Source organism: Branchiostoma lanceolatum, chromosome 10 (genome assembly GCF_035083965.1).
Source record: "Branchiostoma lanceolatum isolate klBraLanc5 chromosome 10, klBraLanc5.hap2, whole genome shotgun sequence".
Taxonomy (NCBI): Eukaryota; Metazoa; Chordata; class Leptocardii; order Amphioxiformes; family Branchiostomatidae; genus Branchiostoma; species Branchiostoma lanceolatum.
This window is the reverse complement of record NC_089731.1, coordinates 607,838-623,157: the sequence shown is the minus strand read 5'-3', so window position 1 is coordinate 623,157 and position 15,320 is coordinate 607,838. Positions and strand designations below refer to the sequence as shown.

The 15,320-nt window shown below is 43.3% G+C and overlaps 2 protein-coding genes across 2 annotated transcripts; both read left to right on the top strand.

The window, feature by feature from the left end:
- The first annotated feature begins 8,362 nt into the window (after positions 1 to 8,362).
- Positions 8,363 to 11,229, top strand: LOC136443185 (carbohydrate sulfotransferase 1-like). Its single transcript, XM_066440325.1, has 2 exons — positions 8,363 to 9,410; positions 10,294 to 11,229. The coding sequence occupies exons 1-2, from the start codon at positions 8,397 to 8,399 to the stop codon at positions 10,675 to 10,677; spliced, it is 1,398 nt and encodes a 465-aa protein (XP_066296422.1). The 5' UTR covers positions 8,363 to 8,396; the 3' UTR covers positions 10,678 to 11,229.
- A 767-nt stretch (positions 11,230 to 11,996) lies between these two features.
- On the top strand, positions 11,997 to 15,306 carry LOC136443199 (uncharacterized). The gene is made up of 5 exons (XM_066440339.1): positions 11,997 to 12,255; positions 12,712 to 12,783; positions 13,273 to 13,426; positions 13,836 to 13,924; positions 15,109 to 15,306. The coding sequence occupies exons 2-5, from the start codon at positions 12,723 to 12,725 to the stop codon at positions 15,240 to 15,242; spliced, it is 438 nt and encodes a 145-aa protein (XP_066296436.1). The 5' UTR covers positions 11,997 to 12,255; positions 12,712 to 12,722; the 3' UTR covers positions 15,243 to 15,306.
- The last annotated feature ends 14 nt before the right edge of the window (positions 15,307 to 15,320 follow it).

The following is a 15,320-nucleotide window of genomic DNA, read 5'->3' as shown; positions in this document are numbered from 1 at the left end:
AACGATGGCTTTAGATATGACGTTCAAGCCTACATTTGGAGTCAACTCAGATGAATTATGTTGCCAATGTTCATCACCTCCATGACTGTAAATGGCAGTGGTGCAGTCCAAACTAGTTTGACCAGTTCCTAAAATTGCGACAACTAGCCCAAAAACTGGGTCGCGTTCCGACAAGTGTATCAACAGGTGTCGGAGGCAATTCGGCCCCGGGCAAAAAGCGCCTCCCCCATTCCCATATATGGGTGGTAGTAGACCGATCCTAAACCTAGAAAGCTATAGAGTATTTGATACAATATAAACTATTCCAAGGTAGAATATGTGCACAGTACAATTTGTTGTGTTTTCCGACACAGTGACTGTATATGGAACATATTACTGCACGGTGATTGGTCAGCCGAATTAAAGCGATCGCGCGTGCGCACAATCCATCTGTCTTTCAAAGTTGGGCCAAAATAATTGCCTTTAATTTCATTGCGAAATATACCTGGTCAGGGTCTAGGGAGTTTAAACAAATGACTAAACAATAGACCGATCCCAAAGCCACGCCCCCTGTTCGATTTCGAACACCTCCGTCAAAAACAGGGTTTGACGGACCAAACATGGCCGCCGCGGCTAGGTTGAAAATAATGCCACTGACTTCGGTTTAGCTTTTGTGGCACTGAAACCATTTCAGAGCGGGCCAAATTAGAATACTCTGTCTTCTTTGTTGAAGGCTGTATCCACCGGGTAGAGTTGTTTAAGGAGGGGGTAGGTGTAGTTGCGGTGAGAGCGTAATGTTTTCGGTCAACGTTAAAGCGGTATGCGCCGCATAGCTTTCCCTTGTCGGTGGGCATCAACGCCCAGTTTCTGACAAGCAGCCGACGTACGTGTAAAACAGGGTTCATATATCTGTGACAGGGTTCCCACTGTATTGACTGCATGCATAACAGCTGCATGGTATTTAGTAACTAAGAATTAAAATGCATCCTTTTACTTCCCCGTTCACTTTCAAGTTAACCAGTTTCACACACCAGTAACTGAAGATACAAAACTCTGCGCTGGCGGACTTTGTAGTAGTCAGTATGTGGTACAAGCTTCCTCTCCTTGAGTGCCCGATCTATTCTCTTTTTAAATTCGTTTTTGTTCTGAGCATGCATTCAAACAATACAGTGGAAAACCTGTCCCAGATATACGTACCCTGCTTTACACGTGCCATTTCTGCCCCGCCAGCGCTGTTTTTGACGGAGGTGGGCTGAATAGAACAGAGGGTTCTATGGGTCTTCTATTCGTTCGATATGGTGTTCGACAGGATCGGTCTATTTTGCAAACAGAACAAGAAATATCAAACAATGAATCTTTTTGTTATTTCACACTTTTCTCTTATTTGACTTTGGCAGACTTCGCTTATTTGTATCCGTTTTTCGATATTTTTTGGGGCAATTGATGGCATGCATTTGCTTATATTTAGCTTCTTTGTACGACTTAAGGTATGGCCACATCGAGTCAATTCGTTTTGGAAACGGACGAAAATTGATGCGCGCGCGGATGTCATCCATATACGCAAGTCAGTGTGTACCCTGGGGGCCAGGCACCGTATATCGGCTAGCCACCAAGCAACGCGCGCGCGCCCAAGCTTTCCCGGCACACCCTCCCGCTGTCCCCCGAAGACCGACCCCGCCCCACTCTCCGCTGTAAACCCAAGGTCTGCTAGGCGCGCGTTGCTTGGTGGCTAGCCGATATACGGCGCCTGGCCCCCAGGGTAGTCAGTGTGGCCTAAACTGAAAACCGAATGTACGGTTCCGGAAAGACTGATGATTTCAGCACTTACTGACACAATCAATTATCACAGGGACCAATGTGAGCCAATTTGTTTTGGAAACGGACAAAAATTAATGTGTGCGTGGATGTTATTCAAATAATGAAGTCAGTTTGGTCTTAACTAGTGAAATCCAAATGTACAGTAGTCCGGAAATACTGAAGTCACTGATGATGTTGCCACAAACTGACAGAATCAATTATCACAGAGTCACATATGGGACACTTTATTTTGGAAATTTGGACGAAAATTAATGCGCGCGCAGATGTTGTTTAAATAATCAGGGTTGCCTAAACTGAATCTCCAAATGCACGGCGGTACGAAAAGACTGTTAGATAAACTGACAGAATCAATTATCACAAAGACACATGTGATACAAATTTTTACCCACTTGGCCATCTTTAGATCGTCTGTGATCTCGTATATTGTTTCAACTGAACTCATGCCAAGACAAGACTTCAGCTGTCTTCATTTTGAACGACTTACCCCAGGCGGAACTTTCACATCTCGTCTTACTTTGTGTTGCTGTGAACTCCATTCTTGAAGAGACTTCTTAAGAAGGCGTCTTCTTAAAGAGAAACGCCGCCACAGGGCGCGAGGTCGCCTGAGACCCAAGGTCAGTGCCAAGTATGTAGCGCTAGGAGAAATGTATACAGCGTGTCGCGTTGGTGTGTCAGTTTTGAGTTAGCACAATCGCCTATAGGGGCATTCCAAACATATGGGGGGGGGGGTGCAGGTAAATCTTGGAAGGGCGAGTGCTGGCGCACAGACAGACACACACACACACACACACACACACACACACACACACACACACACACACACACACACACACACACACACACACAGGGGAAATATAGACTATAAGGTATATGAGCCAAGCTAACAAAATATAAAATCCCTATAACAAGTAAAATGACATTTGAATTTCATACCTATTATCTACAACACAGTTTAAATACGGTAAATCATTTCTATGTTTTGGCTATGTTCGATCTGGTTTAGGATTACCTTTCTATTTCTTCGATAAAAAGATATCAAAGAGTAAAGTTGAAGTACTTCTGCCAGACACACGAGTTTTATTTGGAAAGGGGCAAATGGTGCTGGTTAAAGGAAGACAAATTGTTTTTTCAATGGCTTCCTATCAAGCAATATTCGACCTTTAGTCTGCAGTGAAGTTCTAGTGGCAGGATGGCATGTTCTGGGTGTATCATTCTGTCTCATCGGACGATATTGTTTTCTCAGGAGCCATGGCATGACGTCATAGTAACATGGCGGCCGCACCAAAACGGTTGTCCGTACTTCTCCTATTAGCCTTCGAAATGAGATGCCTACGGGCAATTCTCTGCATCACGCTCCGTGATCGCATACCAAATGTTGAAATCAGAGCCAAACTCGGGGCAAAAAAGACCATTGTGGAAATGGTACAGACGAGAAGGCTGAGGTGGTTTGGTCACGTCATAAGACGACCCCCGCAAACACTAGTGTACAAAGCCTACAGCCAGGAGTTGGCCACCCCCAGACCCCGGGGAAGACCACCGAAGAGATGGAAAGACCAAATTGTGAAGGACACAGGCTTAAACAGTCGGGAAGCAGAGGCTAGGGCAAGGGACAGGACTACATGGAGGATCCTCCTGGAAAGCAAGGGGCCAGGTTCTGGCCTGAGCACGTAGGCAGGGTAGGCAGGTACAGCGCCGTTTGAGACAGTCCTACAGGAGAGAGAAATGAATATTATAAATCTCATGTCAATTCTACTTCAAGCTACACAGAGCAACGAGGTAAAAGTTTGAAAATCCTCTTACCAAAGGCTAAGAATTTGCATTCAAATGTATTGGTTCGGCTGTTCAGGACACACAGCCAGGAAATAACATGTTTCTTTTTTCACATTCAACACTGACATTGAAAACACTGAAAAACCACAAACCTGTAATTAAATTCACCATGCCAACTTACTGACGTATTTATTTTGGACATGGTTTCCAGTTAACTTACAGACGTGCATGAGGAGAAGGACATTTCCAGACGACGGGATTTTCAATTCCAGACGTGTCCCCTTTGGCCCCTGGGCTCGGTGTTGCCATGGCGACAAAACGTCTGAGCTCGGTCCCAGGGCAGTGTGGGGTCAAGCCTGGTTCAGAGGCGAAGCGACTACAGTCGCAGTTTTGAATGCAGCAGTTTAAGTGAGCGTTTCACCGTATGTTTTGAACCAACGCTCGGAGTTTTCCTAACGGTATTTTGGGGACGAAAACTTGGCCTTCTTGCGGGATTGCAGGCCAACTATGCGAGCTGTTCTATTTTGAGAAAGACCGTATGCCGCCCAACTGAATATAGCAGTCCAGTATACCGTTTAAACGGTGAGTACTATAGTGTGGATATCCAAGTGCATACTAGTCCCTATACTCGATAACATTGTGAGTTGTCATTTTTATTAAACGTGAACGTAACGTTTTTCGCAAGATTTTACTTGCAGAACAGCAAGGAGCAAATGTTACCAATTAATCAATCTCATTTTCGCGCCAGAGATATATATGTAACGTTAGGTCATATTGAGTCTGAAATGTATAGAGCGTATCATATACATACTAGAGTTCCACGACCTCATACCTTCGCCAAATGATATTAACCATTGTGACTGACGTGTTAGGAGTGTTTCTCATCAATTATAAATCATACCAGTTGATTGTCTTAAAATATGACATGTCCAAAGTATGTCAGGAGTGTTTCTCATCAATTATAAATCATACCAGTTGATTGTCTTAAAATATGACATGTCCAAAGTATGAGCTTAACAAAGTATGAGCTTAATAAAGAAGGTGATGCTAATATTGATCATCAATTATGCAAATGGGGCCCTTATCAGCATAATTTGATTCAACGATGTTCACATTCACATAAATTCCCGATGCCACAAAAAAGTATTAAATGCATGAAATTTCCGTCATTTACCAGTATGGGATTATAGTAGTTTCTCATTTAAGTATGCAAATTAGGCCCACATTTGCATATTTTCTATCTTCAATATTCCTCTCTTCCTCAGTTACAATTTGAATAGTCATATCATGGCACAAAGCAGATTTTTAAAGTTGCCTCATTAATTATGCAAATTAGAATCTAATTTGCATAATTATCGGCCAATCATTCTAAGCATCACACAAGCTATCGACTTACCAAAAAATCATGACCATCCATCAAGGCCATCTTGAGTTATAGTATTTTCTCATTAATTATGCAAATGAGGTCTTCATTTACATAGTTCATATCAATTAATATTTCTCTCTTCCTCACTTACATATGTCACATGTTTCAGAGTCCTATCATGGAATTTGGCGGATGTATAAACTTTCCTCATTAATTATGCAAATTAGATACTGATTTGCATAAAAAGTATCGAATCATGTTCATCATCACTCAAGCTATCTACTTACCAAAAATCATTGCCATCCATCAAGCCCTTCTTGAGTTATTCCCTTTCAAAGTCAGATGCAAAACCTGCTCCTGCAGTTCCAAAAATGCCGCTAGGGGGCCCAAACCCATACCACTTACTCTCTGTCCAAAGAGCTATCTACCACTCAAAAATCAGTTCCATAGCATGTCCAGAACACGAGATATCAAAACAGGAAGTTCCGCTGCAGTACCATAACAAGCCGCTAGGGGACCCAAAATCTAATCATTTTCTAGTCTCATCAAGATCTACCCACCTAGGGAGCACACCCTAGCGAAAAAAAAAGCCAGTGGGAATGACCCCTGTAGATATATGTAACTAGGGAGCACACCCTAGCGAAAAAAAAGCCAGTGGGAATGGCCCCTGCAACAATATGTAACTGTGTTTATTTGTGGAATTGTAAATGTGTATGTTGTTATGTTATGTACTTATGAATGTTCGAATAAAAAAAATAAAAAAACTAGAGACACAAAAAAACAACAACAAAAAAACAAAAAAAAAAAAAACATTTGCTCTCTTCCAGACTTCTGGGAATATTCCATGACAGAGCGAAAGATTAAAAACATGGGCAATTTTATCTGAAATGTAAGGACTAATGATTTTAAGAAAACGGTTGTCAATGTTATCCCACCCGTATGCTTTAGAAGTGACCAGCTCGGAGATATATAGTTCAACTTCAGGGGCAGTGGTTTCACAATTAAACAAACGTACATTGGTCAGATAGTCAAGATTAGGTAATGTGGAATTAGTATCATCAATTGTCGATTGGAGGGAAAAGTAACTGTTGAATTCTGAAGCCTTTTCGCTTGAGTCACATATATAATGGTCATTGCGCTTAAGTGGAGGAATTATAGTTGACATTTTGCATCCATAAATGGTTTTGACTATATGCCACCATGTTTTACTACCTGTAGTAGAGTTAAGTAGAGAATTTTGTAGGCGAGTATCATATGTAACGTTTACATGTTGTAGTTTTTTTCTGTAATTTTGCTCTTTGCATGTATCAACTACTGAGTCACTTCGAAACGATATTAACAATGGCAAATAATACAGATACATAATACAGTTTGACGTTCTTCTCATACATATTGATTTATAATTTATCGTTCTGTGAGATGCGACATGTGTGCTACCAACATCTAAAACATTATACTTTGTAAGGAACCAGTCACACGAAACTGATCCGCCACTCTGCGTAATTGAAAGACTTGCTTTACAAAGGGAGCCGTTGTCCTATACGGCAGGCCGTCGCCGAGCAATAAAACCACACAATGAATTATTAATGAAAAAAAAAAAGATCTACCCACCTACCAAATATCAAGACAATCCATCCAAGCCTTCTCGAGTTACTACATTACATACACACATACACACATACATACACACAAACGCTACCCTCTGCATAACCTTCTCGGCGAAGGTAAATATAGGACTGTCATGAATATCTTGGATTGAACATAACACATTCTTTAAGTTAAAGGGATGCAAACCGCCAACTGAGAGTATGCTGGCAGGGCAAATGGCTGAGTAACACCAGCAAGCCAGTCTACCTTGGCGTCACCCTAGACAGGACCCTGTCATACAAGAACCACATCCTGAATACCAAAATGAAAGTGGGTGCCAGAAACAACATTCTCAAGAAACTTGCAAACACTCACTGGGGTGCAGATGCCAGTACTGTACGAGCCACAGCCCTCGGACTATGTTTCTCTACAGCTGAGTATGCAGCCCCTTTGTGGTGTAGATCAACACACACCACGAAGTTGGACCCAGTCTTGAACTCCGCCTGTAGGGCCGTCTCTGGTTGCCTACGCCCCACCAGAGTTGACGACCTATACTTACTGTGCGGTATAGCCCCCCTACACATCAGAAGAGCGGTGGCAGCACAACGAGAGAAGCTCAAACAAGAGAGCGACCCACACCACGTACTCTACCAGCATGTTCCCCCACAAAAGAGACTTAAATCAAGACATAGCTTCCTGCACTCGGTTGAACCACTCAGAGGTAGTGCAGCGTCTCAGAGGACGGCCATGTGGTCTCAACACCTCCAGACAGCACCACATAAACTCACCATCCCCCCGAGGGAATCCCTTCCTCCAGGGGGGGAGGAGGCATGGCCAACCTGGCTATGTCTCAACCGCCTCAGAACAGGCACAGTAAGGTGCAAGACCCTTATGAACAAGTGGGGTCTCAGTCCAGATGGACAGACGGCATGTGACTGCGGGCAGGAGCAGACTATGGAACACCTCCTTGTCTGCCCCTCCTACCTGAGCCATGCACCAGAGAGGACCTTGAAGCCCTGACTCCAAGAGGACTTGCAGTGGCGGAATATTGGAGAGGGAGCGTGTAGCAGAAGTGGTGACACGAGAGGAAGAAGAAGTTAAAGGACACTTTATTGCTATATATTCTACAGTTACAACTGCGTTGATCGGGGATTCCGCCGAAGTGAAACGCGTTGAGTGTCGGAAAATTTGACCCATCTTTTAATGATCCCCAAGCTCTTCCAATGATCTTTTAATGTTCTTTCACAAATCTCAGTGGCCGGTTATTTTTTTGTCACACATCTCTGTCCTATTAAAAATGGGCCTGAATGGACAAAGGTCTGTATGTTCACCATGCATCAACAGAAGTATGTCGCGATAGCGGAGAAATTATGAGCGTAAGAACGTTTCAGATAAAGTCGCCAGCGGAAACCATGTGCACATTCATCACTTGGTACAGAACAGTTTGTCACATCAGTTTTAGCAGCTGTAAAAGCAGGCAAAACTCACAGGTAAGAATTTCCTGCCAAATCATTCTGAAAATTTGCCCTCCAAATGGTATTACGAAAAATGTTCAAATTTATCAGTAAGTTCACCTTCACCACCAATACATCGTACATTTGAACCATGTCCTCTTTTTCGGGCTCGTGTCTACCTGGATACGAAGACCGCACCGCAATGCATTGCAATGCAGTGCAAACTTAAAGCTACAATTCGCAACCCGAACTATTCAAAGCTGTTTCTCATTTTTTGTATCAGAACAGTTTACAAAGATGCTCTCATTGTATTGTGTAAAACTTTATTGTAGATTTTTTTTAAATACAATCCCTATCTTTTCTGTTTCCTTAGCTTTAGAAATTTCCGTTTTCGTGCCGAAGACATACGACTTTGAAACAGGATGAGAGTACGAGGAGCGGTGGTCGTGACTCTGTTCTTCTTCTGTATGATGCTGTTCCTAGGGCACCTGAACTTTTCCCGGCATGATCGGATCACCATGTGGAACGGTGCGCATCATAGCCATCCAGGAACGCAAAGTACCTTCCTGGTGAAGCAGGCCTTATCACGGGACGCAGCCTTGCCAGACGTCCTGGCGATGTCTCCAAGTCGGACCGTGTCCCCGGCTGAGACGTTGTCAAGTTGTCAGTTTGGGAGGGAGAATATGACTGGAGAAAATGTGGAGGTCCCGCTGTCAGCACTTAGAGAGAAGTGGGAGCGTGATCCTGGTAATGATCCCGGGGAAGGGAGACAGTTCGGCAACCAGTCGGGACCAAGTGACGACCCGGCCCGAAGGCTGGCTGTGGTGGTGTTCGCCCAGATGCGGACGGGGTCCTCCTTCACGGGACAGCTCTTCAACCAGAACCCCTCATTTTTCTACATGTTCGAGCCGCTCTGGCACCTACATCACCCGCAGAACTTTGTCGCCAATACGCCAGACCCGGAGAAAAACGGCCGGACAAATGCACATCTCAGCGCTTCCGCCAAAGTTCTCGGAGAAATTTTGCGCTGCGACTTCGGTGAGTTCACCAAATTCATCGGAAGAAAGGGACTTTTCAAAGTTGGATTTGACCAGGCTTTGACGCGATTCTGTGATGAGGTCTTGCACTGGCCGCCCCGTCGGTGCGCGTTCACGCTTAGGCCTCAGACTTTACCCAAGTTGGTGAAATACTGCAAAAGAACGCCCTACACAGCAGTGAAGACGATACGGATTCAGAATATGGATTCCCTAGAATACTTACTGGCTGACCCTACCCTTGACTTAAAGATAGTCCACCTAGTAAGGGACCCGCGAGCCATCGTGACGTCCAGACTATCTTTACGCCATAGACTGAGGCAGACTTTCTCTCCTAATCTTCTCAATGAGACTGAAATCAACGAACTTTGTAGCTGGATCCCTAGAAATGCGGTGACAAAGGTGGGTGATAGCCTCTGTGTGTGTGTGTGTGTGTGTGTGTGTGTGTGTGTGTGTGTCTGTCTGTGTGTGTGTCTGTCTGTCTGTGTGTGTGTGTGTGTCTGTGTGTGTGTGTGTGTGTATGTGTATCTGCGTGTATGTGTCTATGTGTGTGTCTGTGTGTGTGTGTGTGTGTGTGTATGTATGTATGTGTGTGTGTGTGTGTTTCTGGCTGTGTATGTGTGTGTGTGTGTGTGTGTTTGTGTATGTGTGTGTATGTGTGTGTGTGTGTGTGCATGTGTGTGTGTGCGTGTGTGTGTGTGCATGTGTGTGTGTGCGTGTGTGTATGTGTGTGTGTGCACGTGTGTGTGTGTGTACATGTGTGTGTGTGTGTGTATGTGTGTGTGTGTGTGCGTGTATGTGTGTGTGCGTGTGTGCGTGTGCAAGTGTATGTCTGCGTGCGTGTGTGTGTCTATGTGTGTGCGCGTGCGTGTGTGTGTGTGTGTTTATTGCGCGTGTGCGTGCGTGTGTGTGTCTATGTGTATGCATGTGTGTGCGTGTGTGTTTATGCGCGTCTGCGTGCGTGTGTGTGTCTATGTGTGTGCGTGTGCATGTGTGTGTGTGTGTGTGTGTGTGTGTATGTATGTGTGTGTGTGTGTGTGTGTGTCTATGTGTGCATGTGTGTGTGTGTGTGTGTGTGTGTGTGTGTGTGTGTGTGCGTGTGTGTGTGTATGCGTGTGTGTTTGTGTATGTATGTGCTACAGCTTGATGGGCCATTGCAATTGTGAATGCGGCCTGAGAGTACCAAGTGAGAAATGACATCTATAAGCCAGTCTACCATTTTTTTCTTCATTTTTTCATACCATGACTTTACCCTTCGTCATGAAATTAATCCTACAACTTTCAGGACGTGCCCTCCCCATGGCGTGACAGGTATGTCATGGTTCGATACGAAGACCTGGCAGAGCGTCCCGAACTCATGACCGAAAGGCTGTACGAATTTCTGGACGTTCCCCTCAACGACTCGGTTCTCCATTGGGTGCGAGAAAACACCAAGGGAGACGGGAAGCGCCCCGACCGCTTCAGCACCAAACATCACGACGCGAACGCCACGACTAAGATCTGGAGGTACAGGCTGAGTTTTCCTGCCGTCGCTAAGGTCCAGGAGTTGTGCGATGACGCCATGAAAATGGCGGGGTACAAAAAGGTGGACTCACCGGAGACTCTTACAGACCTGCAAACGTCTTTGTCAGACAAAATCCCCGATGAAATAATTGCTATTCGACCATAACATGGAGGCTAAAGCTAAATTCTATCCAAACATGAGCAGCAATAGGAAATGCACCATGTAAAGTGGTGGAACAAAGACCGTACTTATATGACAGATGCCATTGTGTACATGTACATGCAAGGATACACGACTGCATTGTACGGATGACATAGTATGCCACTGCCTTTTCGGTAAACAGGTTTCTCTAACTGTGTGAGAGTTTTGCCCCTAACAGCTGCAAAGCGTGCAGAGGCGAGAGAACCTAATGTTTGCACGCCCTCCGTTCACGGGGGTCATAAAGATTAACAACAAACATAATAAAATCTGCTCAGACTTTTAATGAGTTTATAAGATATATGTAGCAAGTTGCCAGGGCAACACTAGCCTGGAGTTCAGCCTTGTTAGCGGACCAAAGCTATCAAGGCTGGGCTCCAGGCTATGGCTACACTGTCATTAAACTACTCCGTCCCTACTTCTTGTAGGTTTTCGTCGTTGTGGCATAAAACAGTTTGTGGTGGTGCTTTCAGTATGTTGAGTATTATTGTCTACCTTTGTCTCTCTGTAACATTTTTATGTAACAATGATGGCGTTTTCTAAATAAGGTAGGATGGTCACAACGCATAATGTTATTGTCAATCACTCGTGGTGCGAGGAGTGTCAATAACCTTTATTACATGTTACATGTGACTCCGCCATTATGCGTGCAAACACCTATATCTACAGGTACATGTAACGTAACAGTTGAGCTCGTTTTTGCTACAGGGGAATTCCGTAACCAAAGTAAATATCTGAGGGGATAAATCAACCATCCTTTGGCAATTGGGACTACTCTAGAATCAGAACAATATTATTCCCGCTGTATTGTAGAAAATATAACACCGCATTCAAAACTGATCAACTCCGAAAGGTACATCCTATTCGTTCTCAATTCAGTATCAAAATGCGTCATGTTGGCGTACATGTAACAGTTAGGTTGTTTGGCCCAGAACCCAGAGGTCCTGGGTTCGAATCACCTACCATGCCACCGATGACGTGCCCCTTCAAGAGTCAATTTACAAGGCTTTTCTAACTCAACCCAGGTGTAAAAATGGGTACTTTGACTTCGGTTGTGGAGGTAAAAGGCAGTGGAAGGAGAGGGATGGGCTCTACCTTCCGATACCGTGCCCTAGACATTCTGGATAACAACTCACAGCCCCTATAAGGCCTCAAAAAGGCTATGGGACCTTTACCTACATTTCATTCAAATGCTGACAGTTCCAATACAGAATATATTACAGATATCATTGACATCTTGGATATAATATACTACTCCTTACTTACGTGATATTATGTATGGATATGATACACCGGTGCCTTATTACGAACATGTATATCGCCGCCTTATCCGTTCTGTGGGACCCGCTGTGTGTTGGTGTACTCCAGCAGTATAATGGAGCGATAGCAGGGAAATTAATATGAAGATAGCGGAGAAATTACCAGGACTCGCTCGAGCGCGGATCAGATAAGGTCGCCAGCGGAAGTCACATCTACCAGATGCTGCAGAACGGTTCTTCACATCAGTCTAACACTGCAGGTACAGAGGAGGGGGCAGACTTACTGGTGAGGTTTTTTTCTCTAATTTAAAAAGAATACTTTTTTTCTACGGTGAATCTGCGAAAGGCGCTCCAAAATGTGTTCATCTCACCCATTTAGAACGATGTGAAATTTAGAATTATGAATATTTGTAATATTCGTTGGGGAATGGCTTATTTTCACTATATAATTACACAATTCTCATGAAAAAACACAAGGCTTCTTCGTGCTGTGGCCATGGTATACGAGTACTATTCGCTACCATTTAGTACATAACATTTCTAGTCTTTTATTCACTGTTTATCTTTTGTATCTAATAGACATACGAAGTAACTTAAAATGACTTGTTGATCCATCTAATTATTGCTTCGGTAACAGATTTTGAAAAGTACTTTGTATTTATGACCCACAAGTTCAAACAATTTCAGGTTAAGAAACAAACGTTTCAGTCGAAAAAGATGAATCCGTTACGTAATTTTACAGGAAAGTGCAACATGGCGTTCGGAGGAAAACTCCTGGTTATCGTAGCCCTACTGACTATTGGCGTGAGGGCAGGTGAGTGTAGGCATCAATGTGTTCTGAATTTTGCTCACCGAAAGGTTAATTGCCGGTTTTTAAATGCTGAAATAACTTAGTTTACTTCCAACATTTCTCATGAGATGTACTGTCATGTTAGAGAAGGAAATGCTGATACATGTATCTGATAATGCTGCAACATGTTTATCCTTATATTTTTACTCTATTATCTATCGCTACTTCCTGTACAAATGTATACAATAGCGTAGACCTAATGGATAATACTGTTTAGAAATTTGCCATACATTAAATAATATTGTTTCTGTTACAATTGCATGGCATATAAAAATTGACTTTAGCTTTGTCGTTCTTTTACATATTTTGAAAGCTATAACGGAAACTATTTAAGTTGTTTAAAATTGCACTGGCCATTTTAGTGACATGTTTTCAACGGTCACCAATGATAAGCAAGTCACATTATGTGATTCTTACAATAAAAGATTGTATTATGATATCTGTACTTTTTAGACCACCTGAGCGACTTTTTGCTACGTAATCACCGCTCCATTTCCGGTCATAACGTGAAGACGTACTGCGGAGTGGACCCAGAATACTGTGCGCGCCACTGTAAGATTGACGCCGGTTATAACTGTCGCTCATTCGACTACAACACCGGAAGCAGGTACGACGTCATTTCCGTCATAATCTAGATGTGTCACTCCTAATGTTTGCACTCTAAGGTATCGGCTTTGTACAGTTCTTATGGAAAGTCAGGGCAACGAAATTAATAAGGAAAAATACACGACCTGCAAACAACGATACAAGCTAGAAGTTATATTTCTTTTGAAATAACGTTACATTATCTAATATAATATGCAGGCTGCCTTTTTATTGCACCATTTTCCAATGGATATTTCTATTTTTCCCACAAGTCGCGGACTTTCTAATCAACTATGATTGTCCATTGGTGGCAAAAGGCAAATAAAATTCAGTCCCAAAATTGACAGTTTTTCATTGTTAAGCCGCACCGGCCTTAGTTGCTTTACCCAGAGGACTTAGAGTTATCTCATACGGTTGATTCTGTTCGTCAGGTGCTGTTACATGAACGACGAAAGCTCGGCGACAGCTCCAACAAACTACGTCAGAACTATTGGGACGGACTACTACGAGATAAAAGCAGGTATTGTATGTGCGCGCGGTGCTACCCTGTAAGTACATACATGTGTAGGTGTTGGAGATGGAGGTCGTTACCATCGTATGTACTATTGATAATCCTTGTCAATTGTCTTTCCCTTTAGATGGTACCAGCATATTTAAGTACTGTACAAAAATTCACATTCCTAATGCGACTAGACAAACCTCCCATCGAAAAACATGTCTGTTCTTTTATATCTTCTTCTCTTCTCTTCTCCTCATTACGTGCTCAATCTCATCAAGTTGAGGACTCTAGCACGGTACGTAAGACGTAATATCTACTATAATCGAAAAGTGAGGAGAAGTAGAATTTATCTAAAGATAGTCATATTTTTTTGTATCCGTTAACTGTACTTGTTATTTGTTTTGTTGTGACCTGTACTTAGCCAAGTGTGGCAGAAATGTGCTATAAAGGTCTCCAATCATTCATTCATTTATTCATTCATTCGTTCATTCATTAAAAAAACAAAATGGGCAGCAGTACTCCTCTACCATAGAGACTAATGTTGGAGTATGATTTATAATTATACATCTAGATGCAAATCTGATCTTGGAGTTGCCGGTTGTAGATAAGCATTCTTCGCGCCCTAATAATTTCTACCGACTCATTGTTTAGTCAGGATGGATCGTTTTTAGTTCTTAGTAAAAGAGTCTTCGATGCCGTGTGGAGATTCGGAGCTCATGCAGCGTAGTTTCTTGATGTCTCCAGTTCTTTCATGATGTTGTCGAAGTAAGCTGCGACTGTCGTGTCCTTCTTGTCTTGATGGATGACCGATGGCTATTCAGTCTTTGAGTCATGATGGATGAAAGACTTAACGAAGGCGAACATTCTGCATTCGTGGCCAGCAGTCAGCTTGCTAGTGATAACATGTTTGGGTACAACACTGTTTTTTTACCAGGATTTATTTCAATGGACTTGAATAGCAAATTTAAGTACATAATGACATGTGGCAACCCATGCATGGTATACCTTGGGAAGTATATCAAAGAATGTCTAGACGTTAGAGACTCCTCCAATGCTTGTAAAATCCCATTGTCATCCCATACTACTAAACCATATTGTATAAGATAGACTGATTAGCCTAATCGAATGTTATCTATGTACCAGTAAATGCCATACTTTGTACCTTGTTGTGCAATAAAGTTATGTATGTATTTTGCCGTATGCAGGCCGTGCCCTGGACCTGTACACGTACACATCCGACAGGAGGCTGCAGGGGGTGGCTAACGTCATCAAGTGCGGCATGAGGGCCGAGGACTGCGCCCAGTGGTGCATGAAGGAGTCCTCCTTCACCTGCATGTAAGTAACACCTTACTGTTCATTACTAACGTCATCAAGTGCGGCATGAGGGCCGAGGACTGCGCGCAGTGGTGCATGAAGG

Coding starts and splice junctions, on each gene's coding strand:
- LOC136443185 (XM_066440325.1), top strand. CDS start 8,397: ATGAGAGTACGAGGAGCGGTGGTCGTGACTCTGTTCTTCTTCTGTATG. Junction 9,411..10,293: donor CTAGAAATGCGGTGACAAAG/GTGGGTGATAGC, acceptor TACAACTTTCAG/GACGTGCCCTCCCCATGGCG.
- LOC136443199 (XM_066440339.1), top strand. CDS start 12,723: ATGGCGTTCGGAGGAAAACTCCTGGTTATCGTAGCCCTACTGACTATT. Junction 13,427..13,835: donor GACTACAACACCGGAAGCAG/GTACGACGTCAT, acceptor TCTGTTCGTCAG/GTGCTGTTACATGAACGACG. Junction 13,925..15,108: donor CTACTACGAGATAAAAGCAG/GTATTGTATGTG, acceptor TGCCGTATGCAG/GCCGTGCCCTGGACCTGTAC.